The sequence below is a fragment of the Lycium barbarum genome, chromosome 5 (genome assembly GCF_019175385.1).
Source record: "Lycium barbarum isolate Lr01 chromosome 5, ASM1917538v2, whole genome shotgun sequence".
NCBI classification, from domain to species: Eukaryota; Viridiplantae; Streptophyta; class Magnoliopsida; order Solanales; family Solanaceae; genus Lycium; species Lycium barbarum.
The window spans coordinates 126,860,370-126,882,849 of NC_083341.1; the positions used below are offsets into that span (position 1 = coordinate 126,860,370).

The 22,480-nt window shown below is 36.5% G+C and overlaps 2 protein-coding genes across 3 annotated transcripts; one reads left to right on the forward strand and one right to left on the reverse strand.

The window, feature by feature from the left end:
• Positions 1–562: 562 nt before the first annotated feature.
• LOC132641462 (disease resistance protein RPV1-like) lies at positions 563–18,767 on the forward strand. 2 transcript variants are annotated; one of them, XM_060358464.1, is made up of 5 exons: positions 563–1,437; positions 13,359–14,466; positions 15,118–15,495; positions 16,289–17,830; positions 18,011–18,767. In XM_060358464.1, exons 1-5 carry the CDS (start codon positions 965–967, stop codon positions 18,527–18,529), a joined length of 4,020 nt encoding a protein of 1,339 aa, XP_060214447.1. In that variant the 5' UTR covers positions 563–964; the 3' UTR covers positions 18,530–18,767. The 2 variants fall into 2 exon arrangements, with proteins under 2 accessions (XP_060214447.1, XP_060214446.1); XM_060358463.1 differs by having other exon boundaries at positions 564–1,437; positions 16,289–17,893.
• Positions 7,797–10,492, reverse strand: LOC132641461 (uncharacterized). The gene is made up of 2 exons (XM_060358462.1): positions 8,602–10,492; positions 7,797–8,249 (listed from the first exon to the last, which is right to left on the reverse strand). Exon 1 carries the CDS (start codon positions 10,311–10,313, stop codon positions 9,540–9,542), a length of 774 nt encoding a protein of 257 aa, XP_060214445.1. The 5' UTR covers positions 10,314–10,492; the 3' UTR covers positions 7,797–8,249; positions 8,602–9,539.
• Positions 18,768–22,480: the final 3,713 nt, after the last annotated feature.

The following is a 22,480-nucleotide window of genomic DNA, read 5'->3' on the forward strand; positions in this document are numbered from 1 at the left end:
GCAATGGACATTGGATATCTGTCTATTATAGATAATCCATATTCACGATTACTTTTAATTCTTTTGTGTATGACATTGAGTAATGTTTCGTAATCTAAGGTAGTTGGAAACTTAACATGGTATTGTGGTTTAATACTATAACGATCAGTATTATTATCATGAAGAATCTCTCCATCCCAAACTAAAGAAACCTTAACAGTTGAAGGAGGAGAGGCCTTTTTTTTTATGAACTTTGGTGTTGAGTTTTTTTTCAGGAATTTGAAAAAAGATGACTTAAACTTATGAAATGAATGAGTTTTCACCTCGTCCAAAATTAAGATTAAATAGAAAAAATGTGAGCTAAAAGTGAACATTTAAAAACCGTGGGTTGCTAAAAAATACTACCTATTGCACAGGAATTTTCAGTGCAAAAGGACTTAACAACGCCGTTAACTGTTAAGTCCTTTTGTGCAGGAAATTCCTCCGCAAAAAGTAGTATTGTAACTTCTTTTTTTAGTGGGTATTTTGGATCAAAATCTCACTTTGAGGGTCAATTAAGTCGCGGACTCCTTGCTATCCTACCGTTTTCTTAAATGAGCAAAAAAATTGTATTGTATTTATGTACCCAAAAAAAAAAAAAAAAACTGTATTAGTTCTACAAATTGGTTTGGAAAAAAAAAACCTTATCCACATCTACTGGACGCACTGAACTATTTAAGTTAATTTAATTCTAAGTTAATTTAATTCTAAGAGAAGCATTATTATTAGCTACAATAGGTGAACTTGTTTTTCACAGGAGTAATATTCCTTTCTGCAATTATGAAGCGTTGTCACAAACTGCATAAGTAGCTTTTGGAAAAGGACTTCGTCCATTGGATCTAAATTTATAAACGGTTGAAATTGCGCCATTCACTTTCCCGTTGTCACGTCCGTAATTAGATTACATACATATATACGTACACCAAAACGAAAAAGCTAACAGTCTATGGCGGACGACGAGACTTGGTCCTTGACGTCAGGCCACAGGTTCCATTACGACATATTCCTCAGCTTCAGAGGAGAAGACACACGTCACAACTTCACCAACAAACTCTACAATGAACTGGTACGTAACGGCGTACGTACATTCATCGACGATGAAGGCTTAGATCGTGGCGAAGAGATCGCACCGAGTCTAGTCACCGCGATTGAAGACTCAGCGGCTACAATCGCGGTGATATCGGAGAACTACTGTTCTTCAAAGTGGTGCTTAGAAGAACTTGCGAAGATCACGGAATGCAAAAGACTATTGCTGCCTGTTTTCTATGGGGTTGACCCGTCGGATGTAAGGAGACAGAAAGGTCCGTTTGAGGAGCATTTTAGGAATTACGATATTTTGGTGGAACCACAGAAGGTTTCTCGGTGGAGAGAAGCTATGAAGAAAGCTGGTAATACCTCCGGTTGGGATTCTAGGCTCTGGTATATACTTTCATCCCTTTATCTTTTCCACTACTTCAAATTTTTTTTTTCTGTAAATAACTAGATGTATTATAAACCAAAATGAGAATTCAGTACAAATATAAAGCATTGTTACTGGACATTGTGCCCCAGTAGTCAGCTCAAGCTTAAAACCATAGCAAACCTCTAACAGCATCACAGATTACATCATCATAAGTCTCCTACAGTTACAAAACAGTCCATATCCTGCATGTAGACTGGGTAAAAGTTGAACTTCTCCAGCCACCTTTCAATCTTTTTCTTACTTGTAGCCCTCTGGTGCACCTCTTGTATGATCTGCTTAGTGAGATGATTAATACTTTGTGTTTTCTGTTGAAAAATACTCTGGTTCCTTTCCTGCCATATAGAGTATACTGCAATACCCAACACCATTCGATATACTTCTGCTTTGGGTGTTTTTCCCTTAGCTTTTTGCTCAGCCCAGCATAGTTCATCAGTCCAACCTTTTGGTTACTTATTATTTCTTCACATGCAGCAGGAAAAGGCCATAAAAGAAGGGTAAATAGAGGAACACCAGTCAATAGTTGACTTAAACCGGTGAATTTATAAAGTTACTGAAGCGTCCTAAAATTTTGCAAAGTTCAAAATACTAATTTTATATTACAATTTATATGTGTGATATTTTATACATATACTATTTAAGTATGTTTGGTTCGTCAATTTTTTCCCCCAAGGTTTATATGAAAATAAAAATCCACCCTAATTATTTTAGTCTGTTTGGCCAAGCTTATTTTTCCCTCAAAAGTACTTATTTTTTCAATAAGTGTTTATTTTAAAAAAAGTGAAGTGTTTGGTCAAGTTTTTGGGAGAAAATAAATGTTTTGGGAAGTAGCAGAAATAGTTTTTCAGAAGTTTAAAAAAAAAAAAAAAACTTTTGCCCAAAAATACTTTTTTGAAAAGTACTTTTGAGAAAAATACACATAGAAACACTTTTTAAAAGTTTGGCCAAGAACTAATTGCTGCTCAAAAGTAATTTTTAAATTAATTGATCAAACACAAACTGCTTTTGAAAAAAATACTTTTTAAAATAAGCTGTTTTTAGAAGTTTGGCCAAAGAGGCTATTAGTAAGGTAATAGGTTCATATAAAACCCATGCATTTATGAAAATAAAATACAAATATTCGGTTCAGTTTAACTCGTTTCTCAATATTTTATGGCAACAAAAATAAAAGGGTCAAAAATACAATATTTTCTTGGAAGCTCCAATTGGGTAGGTCTAATTATTTTGTCGAGAAGAGGTTAAATGCGAACTATCATTTTTTTTTTGGCGAGTTTCATACTCCAAAATCAGCCGTTCCTTTTTCCTACATAAACTATCATCATCTATGTATTAAAACATACTACCTCAATTATCAGTGGTTTCCTTTTCCTACCTGAAAATCCTAAATCATATCAATATCATATAGAAAAAGGGAACAACCTATTGAGGTGTTTTTTAAGTGCATAGATGGTGATAGTTTAGGTAATAAAAATGAACAACTAATAGTTCGGGTGTGAAACTCGCAAAAAAAAAAAATGTGATAATAATTCAACTGTGTTTTTGACCATTAACTCCTATAATTTTGGTAATGAGTTTGTAATAGTGTTACACACTTCAATGGTCAATATTGAGTAATAGTGATCACATTTTTTTATTTTTGGAACAGGCATTGATAGGTTTTATTTATAGTATCGGGGATGGAATTATTTGAGAAAACGTAGCTTGTTCAAGAAAAGTAATCACCAAGTCTCTATTAATCAGAGGTCTTGGGTTCGAGCCCTGGGTATGGAAAAATTCTTGGTAGGGAGCGCTCTCCCCGAATGGGACCTTACGTGGCGCAAATCCAAATATAATCGGGCTCCAATGCGAGTATCGGACATCAGGGGAAAATATTAAAAAAAAAAAAAAAAAGTAATTGCCGAGCGGCTTATTTGTTGCTAATATTGTTGGTAGAAAAAAGGGTGAAGCCCATGAGGTCTTTGCGCTTTAGGGGCTTTAAAAGATTTGAGTGCAGTAATAACCTCTGATTTTGTTAGAGGTGGTGTAAGTTGGAACTATTCAAGGAGGGGGTGTGCTAGATGCTGGAAATTTTTAAGAAAGTGACTGAGAAAGAAAGGAAATTGCTACTGGTAATAGATTGTCCATGGATCTTAAACACAATTTACAGACTTGAAATCTATCCGTATGGAGTGGACAAAACTCCCAAAATCTGTTGTTTAAACATATATTCAATAATCCTAATAATAAGTCTGACTAGATATTTATACATATATATTGTCTAAAGCAAATAACTAAAAAACCGTAAAGCCTAATCTGAGAGCGGTTGGAATATTGGTAACTGCTGGAGAGAATCCTGGAGACAGTTTCTTCAAGTTTGACTGATTGGTTCCACCTCACGTAAAGTTCCAAAATCTCTGTTTTCCCTTTCACGCTTTCTTTTTCTAAAATATGTCTTCAAAGGTGGGGTCGTATCAATACACCCCCTGAAAAGACGCCATGTCCTCAAGGCGAAAAGAAGGAAATTGACCAGCAGGTAAGTCATACTCTTCCCAACTAGCTTCTTCAACAGGACGATGACACCATCGAATGAGTAATTCTAAAGTTGAAATCCCAGGTCCTTTCACCCAGCGGTGTGACAAAACATTTTTAGGCTCCACAATAAATTCCAAATCAGCCGAAAGTGGTAATGGTGGAGGCGATGGAATATCAGCATAATCATGAGCAGGATGAAGCAAGGAGACATGAAAAATTGGATGTATCTTTGGCGTTGAAGGCAGCTGCAATTCGTATGCAACAGGACCCACTTTACGAACAATTTTATATGGACCAAAATAGCGAGGAGACAACTTCTCATTAGGACGTTTGACCAGACTCTTCTGATGATACGGCTGCAGACGAAGTAAAACAGTATCACCCACGTTAAAAGACTTCTAGTCGCTTTGAATCAACTAGGGATTTCATACGAGATTGAGCCTTCAAGAGGTTGGACTGCAGTAACTTTAACATCTGGTCACGGGCCAACAACTGCGCTTCAAGATCAGCAAGTTTTGTTTCACCAGGAACAAAAAGATGCAATGGTGGTGGCTCCATCCCATACACAACTTGAAAAGGAGTCATACTAGTTGATGAATGGTAGCCGGTGTTGAAAGAATACTCAGCCCAAGCTAAATATTGATACCATGATTTAGGCTTTTCATGATCAAAACAATGCAAATAGGCTTCAAGGAACCAATTAACCACCTCCATTGGGCCATCGGATTGGGAATGGTAAGAAGCACCCATACAAAGACGAGTACGACTAAGACGAAAAAGATCTTGCCAAAAAGTACTCAAGAAAATAACATCACGATCTGAAAGAATGGAACGAGGTAAGCCATGTAGCCGAACAATTTCCCTACAAAACAAAGCAGCCACTATTTTGGCAGTGAATGGATGAGATAAAGCCATAAAATGACTATATTTGCTGAACCTATCTACTACGACAAAAATAGTGTCATAACCATTTGAAGAAGGAAGACCAACAATAAAATCCAGGGAAATGTCTTGCCAAACTCAACTGGGAATTGGCAAAGTCTGCAAAAGACCACTTGGAGCCAAAGTTTCATATTTATTTTGCTGACAAATCAAACAATTCTGGACAAACAACTTAACATACTGCTTCAAACATGGCCAGAAATTTTTTGCAGAAACTCTTTTAAGAGTTTCCAAATATCCCCCATGTCCTCCGGTTGGAGAATCATGTACCTCAGCTAAAATCTTGGCTTTAAGCTCAGGATAATCAGGTATTACCAACTGAGATTTGTTGTAAAGATGGCTGGGCGACATTGAAAAATCCAAATGAGAAGGTCCGCAAAAAGTTGATCTAAAAGTTGCTTGGTATATGGATCAGCTTCATGTGCTTCCCTTAAGTGCTAAAATCTAATGAAATAGGCATTGCTAGAGTCAAAAGATCAGCATGTCGAGGGCGGCAAGACAATGCGTCAACTCTTTTATTTTCACTACCCGCTTTATAGGCAATAGTGAAATCAAATGGCAATAGCTTCATCAACAAATGTTGCTGTTCATCAGTAGTTACCCTCTGATTCAGGAGATATTTAGGCTGCAATGATCAGTTGTGACGATAAAATGCCGACCCAATAAATAGTGCTTCCACTTTTGTAATGCAAGAACTAAAGCCAATAACGCACGATCATATGTAGATTTAACCCGATTAGAAAAGGAAAACCCCTTACTGAAATATGCTAGAGGATGACTTTATTGAAGTAGAATAGCACCAACACCATCAGCCGAAGCATCACATTCAACAGTAAATTGTTGAGTGAAATAGGATAGACAAAGAATAGGTACTGATGTCAAGAGTCTTTTAAGATGCTGGAAAGCCACTTCTGCTTTTTGATTCCATATGAAAGCATCTTTTTTGGTCTGATCTGTCAAGGGACGAGCAATAATAACATAATTTTTAACAAACCGCTGATAATAACTCGTAAATCCCAAAAAACCTCGAAGTTCCTTCACACTCTTTGGTAGAGGCCAATCCAAGACCACAGTTATTTTTTCTGGATCCACGGCTACTCCTTTTTTGGAAATCACATGACCTAGAAACCCAATCTGAGGTTGCGTAAACAGACACTTCTTTGGATTAGCAAAAAAGGAATTGGTTAAAAGGAGGTGAAGAACTATCTGGAGATGGTTTCGTTGTTATTGGAGGGTTGGACTATAGATTAAAATATCATCAAAGAAAACCAAGATGAATGTTCTAAGATATGGTCATTCATTGCGGACTGGAAAGAAGCATTAGTGAGTCTGAAAGGCATTATCAGAAATTCATAATGGCCAGAATGAGTTTGGAAAGCTATTTTATGGATATCGACTGGCTGGACACGAATTTGATGGTACCCTGAACAGAGATCTATCTTTGAAAAAATAGTGGCGCCATGTAACTCATCCAGTAACTCATCTATATTGGGAAACAGATATTTATCTAGTACTGTTACCTTATTGGGGTTACGGTAATCAACACAAAACCTCCACGAATCACCTGTCTTTTTCACTAGTAGAACTTGTTGTAAGCGACAAATAGAAAGAGATAGAGAAAAAAAAAGAACAAAAAAGGAAAGAGCATAAAAAAACAAAGAAACGGACAAGGAACTAATTACTATTTAGGTAGGGACCACCTGCAAAATCAAACGAAACAGAAAAGCTTATTATCAGGAAGAGTGTCATTCGGAAGACCAAGAATAGGAAGACCAAGAATTGGATGAGCATGACTAGGCTAGCGAATGGACACTACTTGAATCCAGATTCTAGTAAAGTAGCAACTTGGTTCTCGATTTCAGTCTTTTGGCCATGTGGGTGTCACACCCCACCCTTGGTCAGGCGTGATTGGCACCCGGCACCTTACGGAAACCGAACGAACCAACTTATAACTTGTATTCTCTATGTCTCGAATGAAAAAATAAGGCTAAGGCTAGATATGAACGTAATATCATGTATAAGTATATGTCCAATGGACCCACGACGCCAATATAACGATCGACAGAACATAAGGAAGTTATACATAGGAACTGTCTACAAAGCCTCTATGAACATGACTGAAGTATACAAGTCGGGACAAGGCCCCCGACATGCCCTGAACAAAAATCATACAAACATATATACATCCAGACTCGACAGCGCTCCAGGAAGAAGTGGAGCTCACCAATCAGAACTGGTACCTGAAGGCAGCCTACGATAAAGGATCCTCGTCTTGTCTATCTACACCTGCGGGCATGAACGCAGCGTCCACAAGAAGGGACGTCAGTACGAACGATGTACTGAGTACGTAAGGCATGAATAACAACATAATAGTAAATATAGAACATAACATGAAATAAAAATAACCTGTATATCTGATTGCCTCATAAGGCGGATACCATGCATGCTTAGCTTTCTTTTGAAAAAAACATTCCTCATATATATATATACAAATAATAGTGTTGCGGAACGTGCAACCCGATCCATAAATAAATAATAGTGTTGCGGAACATGTAGCCCGATCCATATATCATATCATCATCTTGCATATATATTGCCACGGAACGAACGGCTCAATCCATTTATCCCATATATCCCACGTCCATGCATCCCGCGTATTTAGCTAATCAGGTGGCTATGCGTATATAACACCTCACCTTTCCCCTTACCCCATATGTACATATATATATATATATATATATATATACATATATATACACATTATATATATATATATATATATACACATTATATATATATATATATATATATATATATATATATATATATATATATATATATATATATATATATACACACACACATATATAACATAAGTAGCATGCATGAAAGCCTAAATAAAAGTTATCACTCTATCGGAGTGACGTAAGGTCGATAGCCTCCGACTTATATTATGGAACAATTATCATCGCTCTATCTCACCTTGAAGGAACAATGATTATAAGGTGAGATCAACAACAATGAGTGGAATCAAGAAAATCATAAAATAAGCTCAGTAATCTCATATGAGCATTAAAATCATAAGCTTTGGAATTTCTAGAATTAAAATCATCATCATCATATTCATCATAGAAAACATATCATCTTTAGTATCATAAAAAGCTTTTAAGAATCATGAACTTCTAACTTTTGGAAGTAAGAAGGTTATGGTAACATATATGGAATCATAGCATAGGAATCATGCCTTTTGAAAGGGACTAGCCTTAATATACCTGTTCAGCCTCCAATTATCTACAGTTATTCGTCCGAGCTCACAAGTCTACATTTAAGAGGATTCATACAATCGTTAGACTCATCGTAGTATATTTGAGCTAAGCTCTCAAGTCAAACTATTTTATATCCTGCTGAAAATCGGGCAGCATCTCCCTTGTTTATATGCCTAGCCCGGAATCTCAATTCAGCAACCAACAAAACAACAACAATACCAACATCAATAACACCATTTCCAACACCAATATGTACCATAAAACAGCCCACACGCTGTTTTCCAACTCCCATAACTAACCAACTTACTACACAATTATTTAACAACTTTGTCTCTGAGAATAAGCCTTAAATAATACCAAAAGAGAAAGATTCATACCTTATTACCAAAAGAGAAAGATTCATACCTTACTCTTGTTGAAGTAGAAATATCCCCGATATCCGCTTTGAATCCACGTCAAAATCCACCGCAAAACAAGACTACAATCACAACCATGCGCTATCCGGACCTAAACTAATATTCCGTCACTTGAAAATTGCTCTTTTTTTTTTATATTCTCACACCCTCAACTGTTTTTCTGGAATTTTCTAGGCAAATCTGATGAAAAAAGGGGGTTATTACCCTTTATATAGGGGTCAAATTCCGGGTGGGGTCACTGTAGTAAATTACTGTAGCAAGTCAGTACTGTAGCAAGTCAGTTCTGCTTTGTTAGCCGAACTTGTAACGTCCATAATTCTCTACTCCGATGTCCTATCGACGAGAGGTTTGTTGCGTTGGAAACTAAACTCGACGAAATTCATTTTAAGCTTTTGTTTCACTTCAAAACACTTCATATGCTAAGAGATATTCGTCCCTCAAGTTGGACCAAAAGTTTCACACAAAACATTACCCATTCTTTCTCCAAAGTTGTACTACTCCATTTCTTCCACTCATTTCCTTATAAAACCTTCCGGTATACCTTATATACATCCTTCACTCATTAAATATACTCAATACTGCTTGCTCCTTATATTCCAAAGTGATTTTACTTAACCATAACTCAACGTACTTATGTTTCAAATTTGATAAGTGTTTCTTCGAAGATACGGGGTGTAACAGTGGGTATATCGATAAGGTCTTATGTTTGGAGGTTTAGAATTTGGTAACAGAGGAAAAGCATGGGAATATGCTCTAAATGATGGAGTGATGTTGGTTCAGAAAACACCGAATGAAACTCACCTAAAAGTGTCTGAATTGCATTACCTGGACTCTCTCACAATTTGTGAAAAGATTGGAAGGAAGCCGTAGTGGAATTTGTCGATCTCATCCTTTGCAGTTTGTAACGTTTCCCTTGCCAAGTAAAAGTTATGAACATATCTTTCCAGTTAGCTTGAATGTGTTAAGAGAAGCCAGCCATTTGATACCAAAGACCAAATCAGCCCCTGCAAGAGCAAATGGGTAGTAATCTTGAGTGATTGTAGGGCCCGGCAACTGAATTTGAAGATTCTGGCTAACTTTACTGCAGCGGATGATGTCCCCATTCCCTATTTGCACACCGAATGTTGGAACTGATTCTACTGGCAGTTTATGCTCCTTAATAATGGATTCCGCCACAAAATTAAGTGTGGAACCACTATCCACAAGTATTAAAATCCGTCTCTTATTGATTTCACCCTGAAGCTTCATTGTAGTACCAACTGAATTTCCCAAAATGGCATGAAAAGAAATTTCAACAATGTCAGTTTCTTGAGGGTCGACATAGTCACCATCTGTAGCATTGACTTCATCAACACCATCTAATTGATCTCCTGCTGTAATCTCCATGAGTGACAATTTTATGGGTTTGCATATATGACCAGGTGCAAATTTCTCATGGCAACGATAACAAACTCCCTTCGCCATAAGATTTCTCCTTTCTGTATCCCATGAACCAGATTGAAAAGGTTGGGACGCGACTGGGTTGGAAGAAACACTGCTTCTTAAATTTTGATGTGCAGAGGAAGAAGTAGCGTCGTTCTGGGTATGTTTAACAGAGTGCAATGGGTTTTGTACGACAGGTCTATTGGTTGGGGTCCAATTGGACTCTCTGTTGCTGCGCATTGGGCTTAATTTATTTTCAAATTCAAGTGCCAAACTCATAGCCTTGTAAACTGTTCTGGACTTGTGAATTCTAACATCAGATTTAAGTTCCTCTTTTAGCCCATTCGTGAAAACCCCTAACCCTCTGTTTGGATGGTTGTTTCCCGTGGTTCATTAATGTACAGTATGGTATGGTACAGTATAGTGTTGTATTGTATTGTACAGTATTAATGAACGCAATATTTGGATAGACTGTATCGTTTGTTGTGGTTTAATAACATTTATATATTTTGATTTGACTGTATGGTATTATATAATAACTTGTAAGTTTACTAAAATACCCTTAACTCTTAATTAGAAATTAATTTATATATATATTAATAAAACTCTGGTAAAGAATAAAATAGGAACTTTAAAAAATAAGTAGGTAGTGGGTGGGAGTGGTGTGACATGGGTGGTTGTGGGATGAAAGTGGGGGCAATTGGTGGTAGGGTGGGGGTGAGTGGTTGTGGGGGTAGGATTGGGTGGTGTTGAGGGTAGTGGGTGGGGGTGGTGGAGGGATGAGTGGTGTGAGGTGGGTGCTGTGGGATGAGAGTGGGGGTGAGTTGTTGTGGGGTGCGGTTACGCGGTGGTGAGGGGTAGTGGGTGGTGGGGGTGGGTGGCAGAGGAGTGGGGTAGTTGGGGGTGAGGGTGGGTGGTAAGGTAGGGGTGAGTGGCGGGGGTGGGGGTGAGGGTAAGTGGTAGGGAGGGGCAGGGGTGGGGGTGAGTGGTATGGTGGGGTGGGGTGGGGAGGATGGTGGAGGGTGGATTATAATGGAAAAATGAAATACATATCCACGGAAAAACCACCAAATCGGTGGTTTAAAAAATTAGGACTTTTCATGGTTATATAATCATGGAATGAACAACGGGTTTACAACACCATATCACATAATTTTAAGAACAATGGAAACAAACATGGTTTCATAGCAAACCATACATTAATGAACCACGAGAAACCACCATCCAAACAGGGGGTAAGAGACAGTGATCTGGACAGTCTACGACTCTAGATGAACGTTTCGCAAATTATTGACGGTACTTTTGTATAGAACCAGTTTATCGGATGCTACAAATATGCTCGTCCGGATGTTGGAACTCCGCAAGATCATAATATTCTTGCAATACTTTAACCAGTTCTTCCCAATAGAGCAAAGTTCGCTCATGATTAATCCAACAGAAGAGATCAAGAGCATCACCTTCAAGATACATAGCGGCGACATCAACTTTGTGTTCATCTAGAGTTTGATAGTAGCAGAAATATTTTTCTGCCTCCAAAAGCCAACCTCTAGGATCCCCTCCTTTAAATCTGGGAAATTCCATCTTCATGTGTGGCCTCCGAGAAGGATTTTTTGGCCATCCTAGATTATTGATGTCTTCTTCTTTTTCTTGCCAAGTGTTTATGTTTTTTTCCTCCATTACGAGTTCGGTAACTGATTTCCTCTAGTTGGGTGCGGCCGGTCTGGGCTTTCAGCGTAGCAACAGCTTCTGCCATCGAATCAATTGTATGTAGTTTTGATGCTATGGCAAATAGTTGTTGGGAAAGAGATTCAACATTGGGAACGGCTTCTTGAGAATTAGAAGATCTGGTATTGACCATATTGGATCAACCTACTCTGATACCAAACTGTTAGATGCTAGAAATTCTTAAGAAACTGGCTAAGAAATAAAGGAAATTGCTACTGGTAATAGATTGTGCAAGGATCTTAAACACAATTTACAGCCATGAAATCTGTCCGTATGGAGTGGACAAAACTCCCAGAATCGGTTGTCTAAACATATATTCAATAATCCTAATAATAAGTCTGACTGGATATTTATACACATATACTGTCAACAACAAATAACTAAAAAACTGTAAAGCCTAATCTGATAGCGGTTGGAATATTGGTAATTGCTGGAGAGAATCCAGGAGACAGTTTCTTCAAGTTTGGCTGATTGGTTCCACCTCATGTGCATTTCCAGAATCTCTATTTCCCCTTTCACGCTTTCTTTTTCTAAAATATGTCTTCAAAGGTGGGGTCGTATAGGGGTGTGTGTGATGAAGGAGTAGGTTGAGACAATTTATGCCAGGTCAGCCTATAAAATGGAGAAAATTACAACCAAATACCATTTGACCATCTACTTTACAAAATATTTTACGCAGTGTATAGGTAGTGTATAAAGTATACTAAATATACATATGCTATATACACCTATATATGTAATATACATATTATATTCATACTTATACAGCCAAAGCATATAGGCAGTGTGTACTTCGATCATGTTTGGTAAACTAGATGGATGATGATTACATTTAGGTAAGTTTCCCTATAAAATTCTGATGGAGAATAACCCAGAGGGCCAAAAATGGCCATTGAAACATACAGACTTGGAAGGTAAACGCACACTCAAAGTACTATGCTTTGTATGACTTGTGGCTATGAAGGCTTGTCTGACTCATGAAAACCTAACGAAGAGGGGCTTTCAATTAAGTTCCACATGCCATCTATGTGAAAAGGAGGCTAAGGATAACTCTCGTTTATTCTTACACTTTTGTTATATCAACTATTGAAATGTTCCTAATATGGTTCGTATGAGCTGAATTATGCCAAAAGTAACAATTGATCTTCTGATGCCAGTGTAGTTGGGGGATGTGAGAAGAAACAGTGGAGAAAGAATTTAGCATGCATTTGGTGGACTATGTTGAAGGAAATAAATTTCAGATGTTTTGAGGATCAAAGAAATTCCATACAAAGAATAAAACTGAATTTTATATTGTTTTTTATTTTATTCTGGTGTAATAGCAACCTTGTAAATGATTGTGAATCTATGCTAGAAATCATATAGTCCCTGTAAGCTTTTGTCTAGGAGATCTCTTAGACAGTCAATCTAGAGATGTATTTTGTTTATCAATACAACATTTATGCTGAAAACATTCTATATACATTAGACATTCTCAAAAAATAATTTGTCATAAATATACATAGGATTGTATCATAAAATATCCCTATTATGCAACTTGCTTATCCTAGGGATTAAAACTTGCTCCTCTGACTTTCAGTATTGTCATATTTGTGCCAGGGAAGAAGCAGAGTTAATCCAATCTATAGTCAAGAAAGTTTTGGGAAAACTCGATAATACACCTATAGGTGTGGCAAAATACCCCGTAGGACTTCATTCTCGTCTTGATGAGTTGCTCAGGTTACTGAATGTTAAAGAAAATGGTGTGATAGTACTAGGATTATACGGAATGGGAGGAGTTGGCAAGACCACTCTTTCCAAAGCTTTGTACAATCAGTTTGTTGTGCATTTCAAGAAACGTAGCTTTATTTCAGATGTTAAGGAAATGGCAAGGCGACAAAATGGTTTGGCCACTCTTCAAAGCAAACTCATTGGTGATCTTACCTCAGGTGCTTCGCCAGACATAGATGATACTACTAAAGGTATCCAATTAATGAAGGAATATATGAAGAATGAGCCAGTTGCTATTTTTCTAGATGATGTGGACAATGCAGACCAACTTCATGTATTGGTTGGTGGGAGAGACTGGTTTCGCCGAGGAAGTAGAGTCATCATCACCACTAGAGATAAAAATGTGTTACTCCCAAGTATTGTAAACGAAAATTTTGAGGTAAAAGAGCTCTCCTCGTCCGAGTCACTTACATTATTTAGTTATCATGCGTTTGGAAGAGAGCAACCTCCTAAGAACTTTTCGGTTCTTGCTGAAGAAGTTGTAACACTCAGTGGGGGATTACCTCTAGCTCTTGAAGTTTTTGGATCTTTATTGTTCTACAAGAAAAGAATGAAGGAGTGGCAAGATGTGGTGCAAAAGCTGAGACAGATTCGTCCTGGTGATCTTCAAAAAGTCCTGGAAATAAGTTTTGAAGCACTAGATGAACAAGAAAAGTGCATCTTTCTTGATTTAGCATGTCTTCTTCTTAATACAAGGCTTGAGAGGGAAGATGCAATTGCAATATTTAAAGGTTGTGGTTTTGGCGCTGAAAGTGCAATAATAGAGCTCACAGCAAAATCGCTTCTTAAAATAGTTGATGGGAATGTTTTGTGGATGCATGATCAGCTCAAAGACATGGGAAGGCAAATTGTACAACGTGAGAATTTTGGAGATGTTGGTAAACGTAGTAGACTGTGGAATCGTGACGATATTACGGATGTCCTAAAGAACCATAAGGTATGGTTTTATGATCTTGTTGACACCTTTTGTATTTGTTGTATTGTTTAACTTGAAGTTAGTACATACATGCACATTGAGATGAAAACTAGAGATTCCTGTTTTCGACATGGTGGTTAAACGGCTAAACAAGGGTCTAATTGCTCATGTTGCTTGCCTGAACACAAGTTTCAAAATATCTTCTTTTTTTTTTTTAATAGAAGAAAATTATATTATCAGTGTAATTTAGTTGATTGTAGCAGGTAATTCATGCTCTTTTACTAGGCTTTTAATCCATGTACAGTGCAAACACTTACTTTTAATTGATTTTTCGAAGGATCTATTTGTATAAAAACTTTTTATGATGTTACTGAATAGTTTCTTTCTATGATCTTTCAAGTGAGGGGTACACTTTGAAAAGTATTTCCAACTGTAACTCTTTTAGTAATAGAAGTTGAATTTACTAGTTTAACAAAATACTCAGTGTATTTAGTACTAGTTTATTATAGATACAAGAAGATGCAACAAAAAGATACCTTCATTGGAACCAAGAAGCATTTTGAAGTTATTTGTCTTAATCACTCATTTTTTAATTGAGCATTTAACTTTTTGTTATTTGTCTTCTATCTTCCCCCTTTGATTTCCTTTTTATCTAATTTGAACAAATTCAAGGGCACGAGAAAAAATGAGGGTATTGTGCTTGACTTTGAGAAGAGGAAAGATCAGAACTCCAATGAAGTATCTCAGATCTATTTGAAGAAAGTACTTAAAAGGTGTATTGGCCAACGTAGAAAGGAAAATGGTGTAACATTTTGCACAAGAGATTTTCAGTGCATGGTCAATCTGAGACTCCTCCAAATCAATCATGTCAAATTGGTTGGAAATTTCAAGCTATTACCTGCTGAACTAAAGTGGCTGCAGTGGAAAGGCTGCCCTTTACAAGTTATTCCTCCTGAGTTACTGTCCCGAAAGATAGCGGTTCTTGATTTATCGGAGAGCATGATTACACACGTCTGGAAGAAGAAAAAGTGGAATTGCTACCAGAACAAGGTACGTGAATTAGTTGAACCAATCTCCTTTTTTACAACTTTGTTTGCTCGTAAGTAGGAAGAACAACAGGTCTCCTTTTTGACAATGACAACTTTCTCTGGTTGGTTATTAAGTTGGAAGTACTACATGTCCCTTTAATCATCTATAGATGATTTTTAGGGTCCGTTTGATATGAAGGAAAATGTTTTCCTGGAAAATAAGTGGTTTCTTGCTTATTTTTTGGTGTTTGATTAGTAAGCAAAAAAATTATCCTAAGAGCATTTAAATGTAATCTAGGAAAACACTATGGGGGTGGATATAGGGGTCGGGTGGCTTGGGTGGGTTGGGGTTGGGGTTGGGGTTGACGAGGAGACAACAAACTATGAACACCATGGAACTTGTTTTCCATTCTTCAATTAGGAAAGTTATTTTCGTCATTCTTAAGGACTTGTCTTCCTAGAGAAATTATGTTTCCAAAACATTTATACCAACCAAACATGGAAAATTTGAACCATTTTCCTCCATACCAAACACACCCTTAGATTCACAAGCTTTGTCAGGTAAGTGGCTAATTGTTTTTCAAGTTCTATGAAGCTGAAAGAAACAAAGGAAAGGTGCAGTTTTTATTCTTTTTAATTGAAATGTTTGTTGCTTCGTCTTCCCTTATCTAGGCGCTAAAATCTCTTCTTCCTTAATGTTTAATTTCTTGGCTTTACTGTTTACTGATCTCAATGGGTTATTCTGCTAGTCTCTCCCTCTCTCTCTCTCTCTTTTTTTTTTTTTTTCGCAATGACTGAAAATCTTCATCTGATAGATGGCAAAGCAGCTGAAAGTTATGAATCTACATAGTTGTCGCCAACTTAAGGAAATCCCTGATTTATCTGGACTTCAATTGGAGAAGCTGATTCTTGACCAATGCAAGGAACTGGTTAAGATCCATCCATCAATTGGAGACTTGACTACGTTGACCCATCTAAACATGAAGGACTGTCAGAGCATTTTGGCATTTCCAGATGATGTGTCGGGATTGAAACGTCTTGAAGTACTTATCCTATCTGGTTGCTCGAGTCTAAAGAAATTACCAGAGGACTTGAGTGGCTGGAAATCTTTGAGAGAGCTTCTTCTAGATGGTACAGCAATAACAAAGCTACCTAACTCTATCTTCCACCTGAAGAAGCTTCAGATGTTGAATTTAAATGATTGCCGGTGTTTGGAGTTGTTGCCTATAGCTATTGGGAATCTAAGTTCGCTGAGAGAGCTCTCTTTTAGCAGATCAGCTTTAAAGGAACTGCCTGATTCCATTGGAAATTTGAAAAATCTTGAGGAATTAAGCTTGAGAATGTGCAAGGGGCTCATCTCACTTCCTGATTCCCTTGGCAATCTTAAATCTTTAATAGGACTTTATCTTAATAACAGCTCGATAAAAGAATTGCCACCTTCCGTTGGTTTGTTATCTCATTTGAAGTTTCTTTGGGTCAACAATTGCAAGTACTTGAGCGAATTTCCCAATTCCATGAGTAGCTTATCGTCATTAGTTTGGCTTTGTCTAGAGGGGACCTCAGTTAGTGAACTAAGTTTCCAGTTAGGTAACTTAAAGTCTCTTGAGAAGCTTGAGATGGGAAACTGCGCGTCAATCAGATCTTTACCTAACTCAACTGGAAATATGTTATGTTTAACTACTTTGGACCTACACAATACATCAATTACTGAGTTACCAGATTCGATAGGCTTATTGGAAAGACTTTGGAAATTGAACCTGAATAACTGTTTGAATCTCCAACAACTCCCGGCTTCAATTGGAAGCCTTAAGAGTTTGTGTTACCTTTATATGGCTGAAACTGCTGTATCAGAATTACCCGATGAAATTGGAATGCTTTCAAACTTAAAACTACTGAAGATGAGAAAGAAACCACAGCATAGAGAGGATGAACTGCTGGACATGGTAGACCTGCATGTTGAAGAAAGCTCTAAACGCGTTACTCTTCCAGAATCATTTTCGAACCTCTCATCCTTGGAAGTCCTAGATGCTCATGCATGGAAATTCTCTGGCAAGATTTCTGATGACTTTCAGAAGTTGTCTGCTTTGGAAAAGCTCGACCTTGGACACAACGATTTTTGCAGCCTCCCTTCTAGCATGAAAGGACTTTGTGTTCTCAAGCATTTGCTTATCTCGAACTGCAGAAAGCTCAAGTGTCTTCCTGAACTTCCCTCAAGTTTGGAATGGTTGAATGCTGCAAACTGCTCCGCATTGGAAGATATAGCTAGCATATCAAATTTGGAATATTTGGAACAACTCCAATTCAGTAATTGCAAGAAGATAACAGATATTCCTGGCCTTGAAAACTTGAAATCTTTGGTAAGGTTGTATACAGTCGGTTGCAACGCATGCTTTCCTTCCATAAAAAGAAGGATTTCTAAGGTTCTTTCTCCTTTTATCCTCCATCTGGTTCTTTCACCTTTTCTCCTCCCTCTCTCTCTCATACCTCAAGATTATATATGCACTTTTATATCAAGTTGACTAAAACTCTGAATGCAGGATTCTCTAAGGCATATCAAGTATCTCTGTGTTCCAGGCAGTGACATTCCGGATTGGTTTATTCAGGAAGTACCTAACGTCTCAACTCGCAAGCACCGTGATATCAAGAGTGTGATCATTGGAGTAGTTCTCTCTCTAGACCAACAAGTAGAGGACAATTTCAGACACAAAGTCCCAGCAATCGTGGATATTCAAGCAATGATTACCAGACCAGGTGATGCTGAACCTAAACTTAAAAAAACTTTGAACTTGGAGGGGGTTCCTGATACAGATGAAGATCAGCTCTATTTATGTCGATTTCAAGAGCATAGTGATTTTATGTCCGTGTTGGAAGAAGGCGACAGGGTGCAAGTTGCAATTAGAGAGAATCCACGTTTTAATGGCCTCAAACTGAAGAAGCATGGGATGCACTTGGTTTACGAAAATGAGGATGACTTCGATGATAATGATGAGGATCTGTTTGATGAATCTCAGCAGTCTGTTTCGAAGAAACTTGCTAACTTTTTTAATTCTTTATGAAACAGTTCATAGCCGAAATGAATTCCGCATACATAGTCGAGGACAAGAATCGGACTATATAAAGACATTTATAAATGTGTGTATACTAAATGATTCCCCTATGTTAGTGGCCTGGCAAGTTTATTCAGAATAAACATTGGTGCAGATGGATTGATTGTGATAACCTGTACCTTTAACTAGCTACTGTCAATATATTTCATATTCCAACTCAGAAACTTAACAGGTCGTTAGTTATGCAGATTTAGTTATTTCATCTTTTACCCTGCATAAAAGAATACATAAATTGACTCATAACTTATAGTACATGTTTTAGTTAAGCGAGATTGTAAACTGGTAACCAAACACTATATTTGGTGTGTTGAATTTTATCCACAACAACTAAAATTCTACCAAACATAGTACTAGTTATGCTGGTTTTGATGTATAAATAATTCATTTCCTAACCAACAACCAAACGACCCCTGAATGCGTGTGAGTGCAATATAGCACAAGAGCACATATTGAGACTTCATTGAATCTAATCTTCCAATTTCAATATCCCAGCAATAGTTGCCTTGTTCATCTTTCAGCTGACTCTCTTTCTTCCCATAATTCAGATTTCTGGTCAGGGAGAATTCTTCATCTTCATTTCATGACATTAATTTCTTTGGTACCACATTTTCCTCATAATTAGCATACCGATCTTCAAGCCAAGTAAAATGATTTCAGTTTAGTTTATCAACTTTACCGGGGCATGGAAGTACTCAAGCTAAAGTAAATGCACCTAAAGAATGGCTACGGTCAAGTGATCCTGGAAGACCCTAGACTCGCTCTGATCCCTTCCTATGATGATGCCTTGATAGGTTTTTAAGAATTTAATTAGTAGATACACATAATTTTCCCTGACAAAAATACCAGAGCATAAGAAGTCCTAGAAGGAAAAGAGATCTGCCTGCCACCATTTCAAGTTTAAATTTTATGTAAAAGAAGATGAAGACTGCCCAAAGAAAATCTTCAATACCTGAAGGTGTTTTCTATGATATATTCTCTTGGCTTCCAATCAATTTTTTAATGCGTTGTAAGTGCATTTTTTAGATTTTGTAACTCTGTTGAATTAGATTAATCTTTTGTGAACACCATCAAAATCACGCTATCACCTTGATAAAAATCAAATTCCTTGCACACTCAAGGGATGAAGACTTTTTTTTTTTTTTACACCATAGTGGAATATAGAAAAGCCTCACTTTTTGTATAGAGGAATTAGATGGTTTTATAAAGGCAGAATACTTAAAAGACCCTTCTAAATTTGGCTATTTTATTTAAACTCCTCTTAAATTATGTCTGGTCCCAATTAACCCCTACACTAGTCTCTCTCTCTCTCTTTTTTTTTTTTTTTAATAATCTTTACCCCTCAAATAACCGCTAGTCCTAATTACTCTCTGTACTTGGCTTTCCTATAATCCAAATGATTTCAAATGACGTTTGGCGCGTGAGAGTGTAAAATAACAATTACATCGTATTAAAATCTGATTTGTAAAAAGAATATTTAGCCATTCCAACTACTATTTCCTTATCTCTATCCATGTGCCTCCATAAAAATACAACTCAATCTTTTTTCTTCTTTTACCATTTTTCTTTTGAGGGGTAACGATTATAGAAACGTCAAGTATAGAGAGGTAATTAGGACCAGTTATTCTTTGAGGGGTGATAATTATAGAAAAGACAAGTACATAAAGGTAATTATGAGCAGTTATTCTTTGAGGGGTGATGATTATAGAAAAGACAAGTACATAAAGGTAATTAGGACCAAGTATAGTTTAAGGAGGATTTGAATCAGGAGCAGATCCTATCAGATACGACGTCAGCCGAACCTAATCATGACTTTTTTCTTAAACTCTTTATTCTATTAAGAAATCTATTAAATATATAGAAATATTTAATTGTGAACATACTAACTAAGACAAGCTACGGGTTTTGTGAAAAATTCAGAATCCACAAACTTTAAATCCCGATTCCGCCTATAAATTCGGAATAAAACACACCAAATTCAAAATTATGTCGTTGTGGAAGTTAGATGTAAGTATGTAATCCTGAAGATAAGGTTCTGGACTTGATAGGAAAAACAGGAGAAAATTAGCAGCCATTTATATTTACGGCTATTTATTTAGACTAATTCTATTTTGTTTGGAACGTAATATGTAGTTGGACTCATCTTGGTTTTCTTTATTTCAATCATAACTTGCAAATAAAACTTACCCGCACCGGATGTTTACACCAAGTGTAGTTAAATTAATTATAGGAGATAAAGATAATGGTCTTCCAAGAGTATTATTATTTTTTAATAAATAAGAAACTTAAAAGAAGATTAGTAAAATCACAATAACCAACATTACCAACTTCTAGGTTTGCCGTCATCTTCTTTGTTTTATTTCCCCGCAATCATCTTCTTAGCACTTTTGCTGCATCTTGTCGCTTGAATATTATGTACATAATTGACTGTAGATATTCATAGTCCTCATCTCTCTCCCTAACTTTTTCTAAGTTCTAATTTTGTCTTTGTCAAATGCTTGGGTAAAATCTTGTCTTCTTCCACAATAGTTGTTATATGAATAAACACAAGACTGCAAAAACCATTAACTTGAAAAAAAATTAATCTTTGAAATAGCTTTCTTACCAATATTAACTAATCGCTCACTTTATGGTCAGGAGAATATCCGTTTAGCTTAATTTACTTTAGCTAATTGTTTAAGTTTGCAGGGAAAAAGAAATTGAAAAAAGATGGTTACTTTAAGTGTTTATGCAAATAAAATGATGGTTTTACTAGTACTAGAATATCAAAATCATAGAATCTTTGTCCAGTTATAGAATAAAGAAACACTATCGGAGTAACTAGCTAGATTATAAAGTATATTTAGTTATTATTTTTTATTTATGTGCAAAATAAATAAAAGTAAACTATGATTAAGCACTAATTGTTGTAGTTAGATTAAGTGACAAGTGTCATTTAGTTATTGGCTTGTGTAAACACCTGATACGGGTAAGTTTCTACTTAACTTGCATATCTAAAGATTTTATTATTACACTACCGTGGTACTTTCTTTTTGATGTTATTTTCAAGTTCTCTTATGAATTTTTTATTATGGCTGATGGAATACAGGCATACGCAGCGGAAGCAAATAGCTAGGATCGAACTTGCATGTAATAAAGACAACACATAATCAAGATCTTAATCAAATATAAAATTGATACTTATCTCTTGAAGCGTGAATGCAATCACGTATCTAGCCTTCAAGCACAAGCAAAAGTTGTCCACGCGTTCATCCTTCAGTTCCACAGTTTTCTGTTGTGTAACTCGAATAATACCAGAGTTTGTGAAATTCGTGTGGGCGAATTTCTATGAAAAAAGTGTAGAAACTTGTGAAACCCCTTGTCTTCTTATGGAATAAGACCTTTTTATAACTACAGGTTTTAGGGTTTAAACCCTTTTCCCAAACCTGATAGGTCTTTCTTTTCCACCAAGAAATCAGATTCCATTTAATTCGTTATTATTTAGGCACAGTAGGGACCACCGAATTTAATTAACGAGGCTTCCTATTATGGAATTAATTCAAGATATCTTAATTAATCCTACCATAATAAATTACGAATTATTCCACTAAACATTCGCAATTGCACTCCTCAATTCAATTTCGAAATCATACATTAAAACTTATTTAACTCCCCTTGTTAAGATTACATATACCAATCAATTACATTAAATTAAATTACTGACAATTAATTCATTAACTACTTGAATCCTTTATCTTTCCGCGTAACTTATATCATGTGACAGATACAAAATTTACCTGCAGGGTTTTCACATGAGATTTATAAGCATCCATAAAGGGGTATCATCAATCTCAAAGTCGAGACATGGATTCTATCAACTAATTATTATTTTATAAATGTATTTTGCCATTATCCAATTTATCA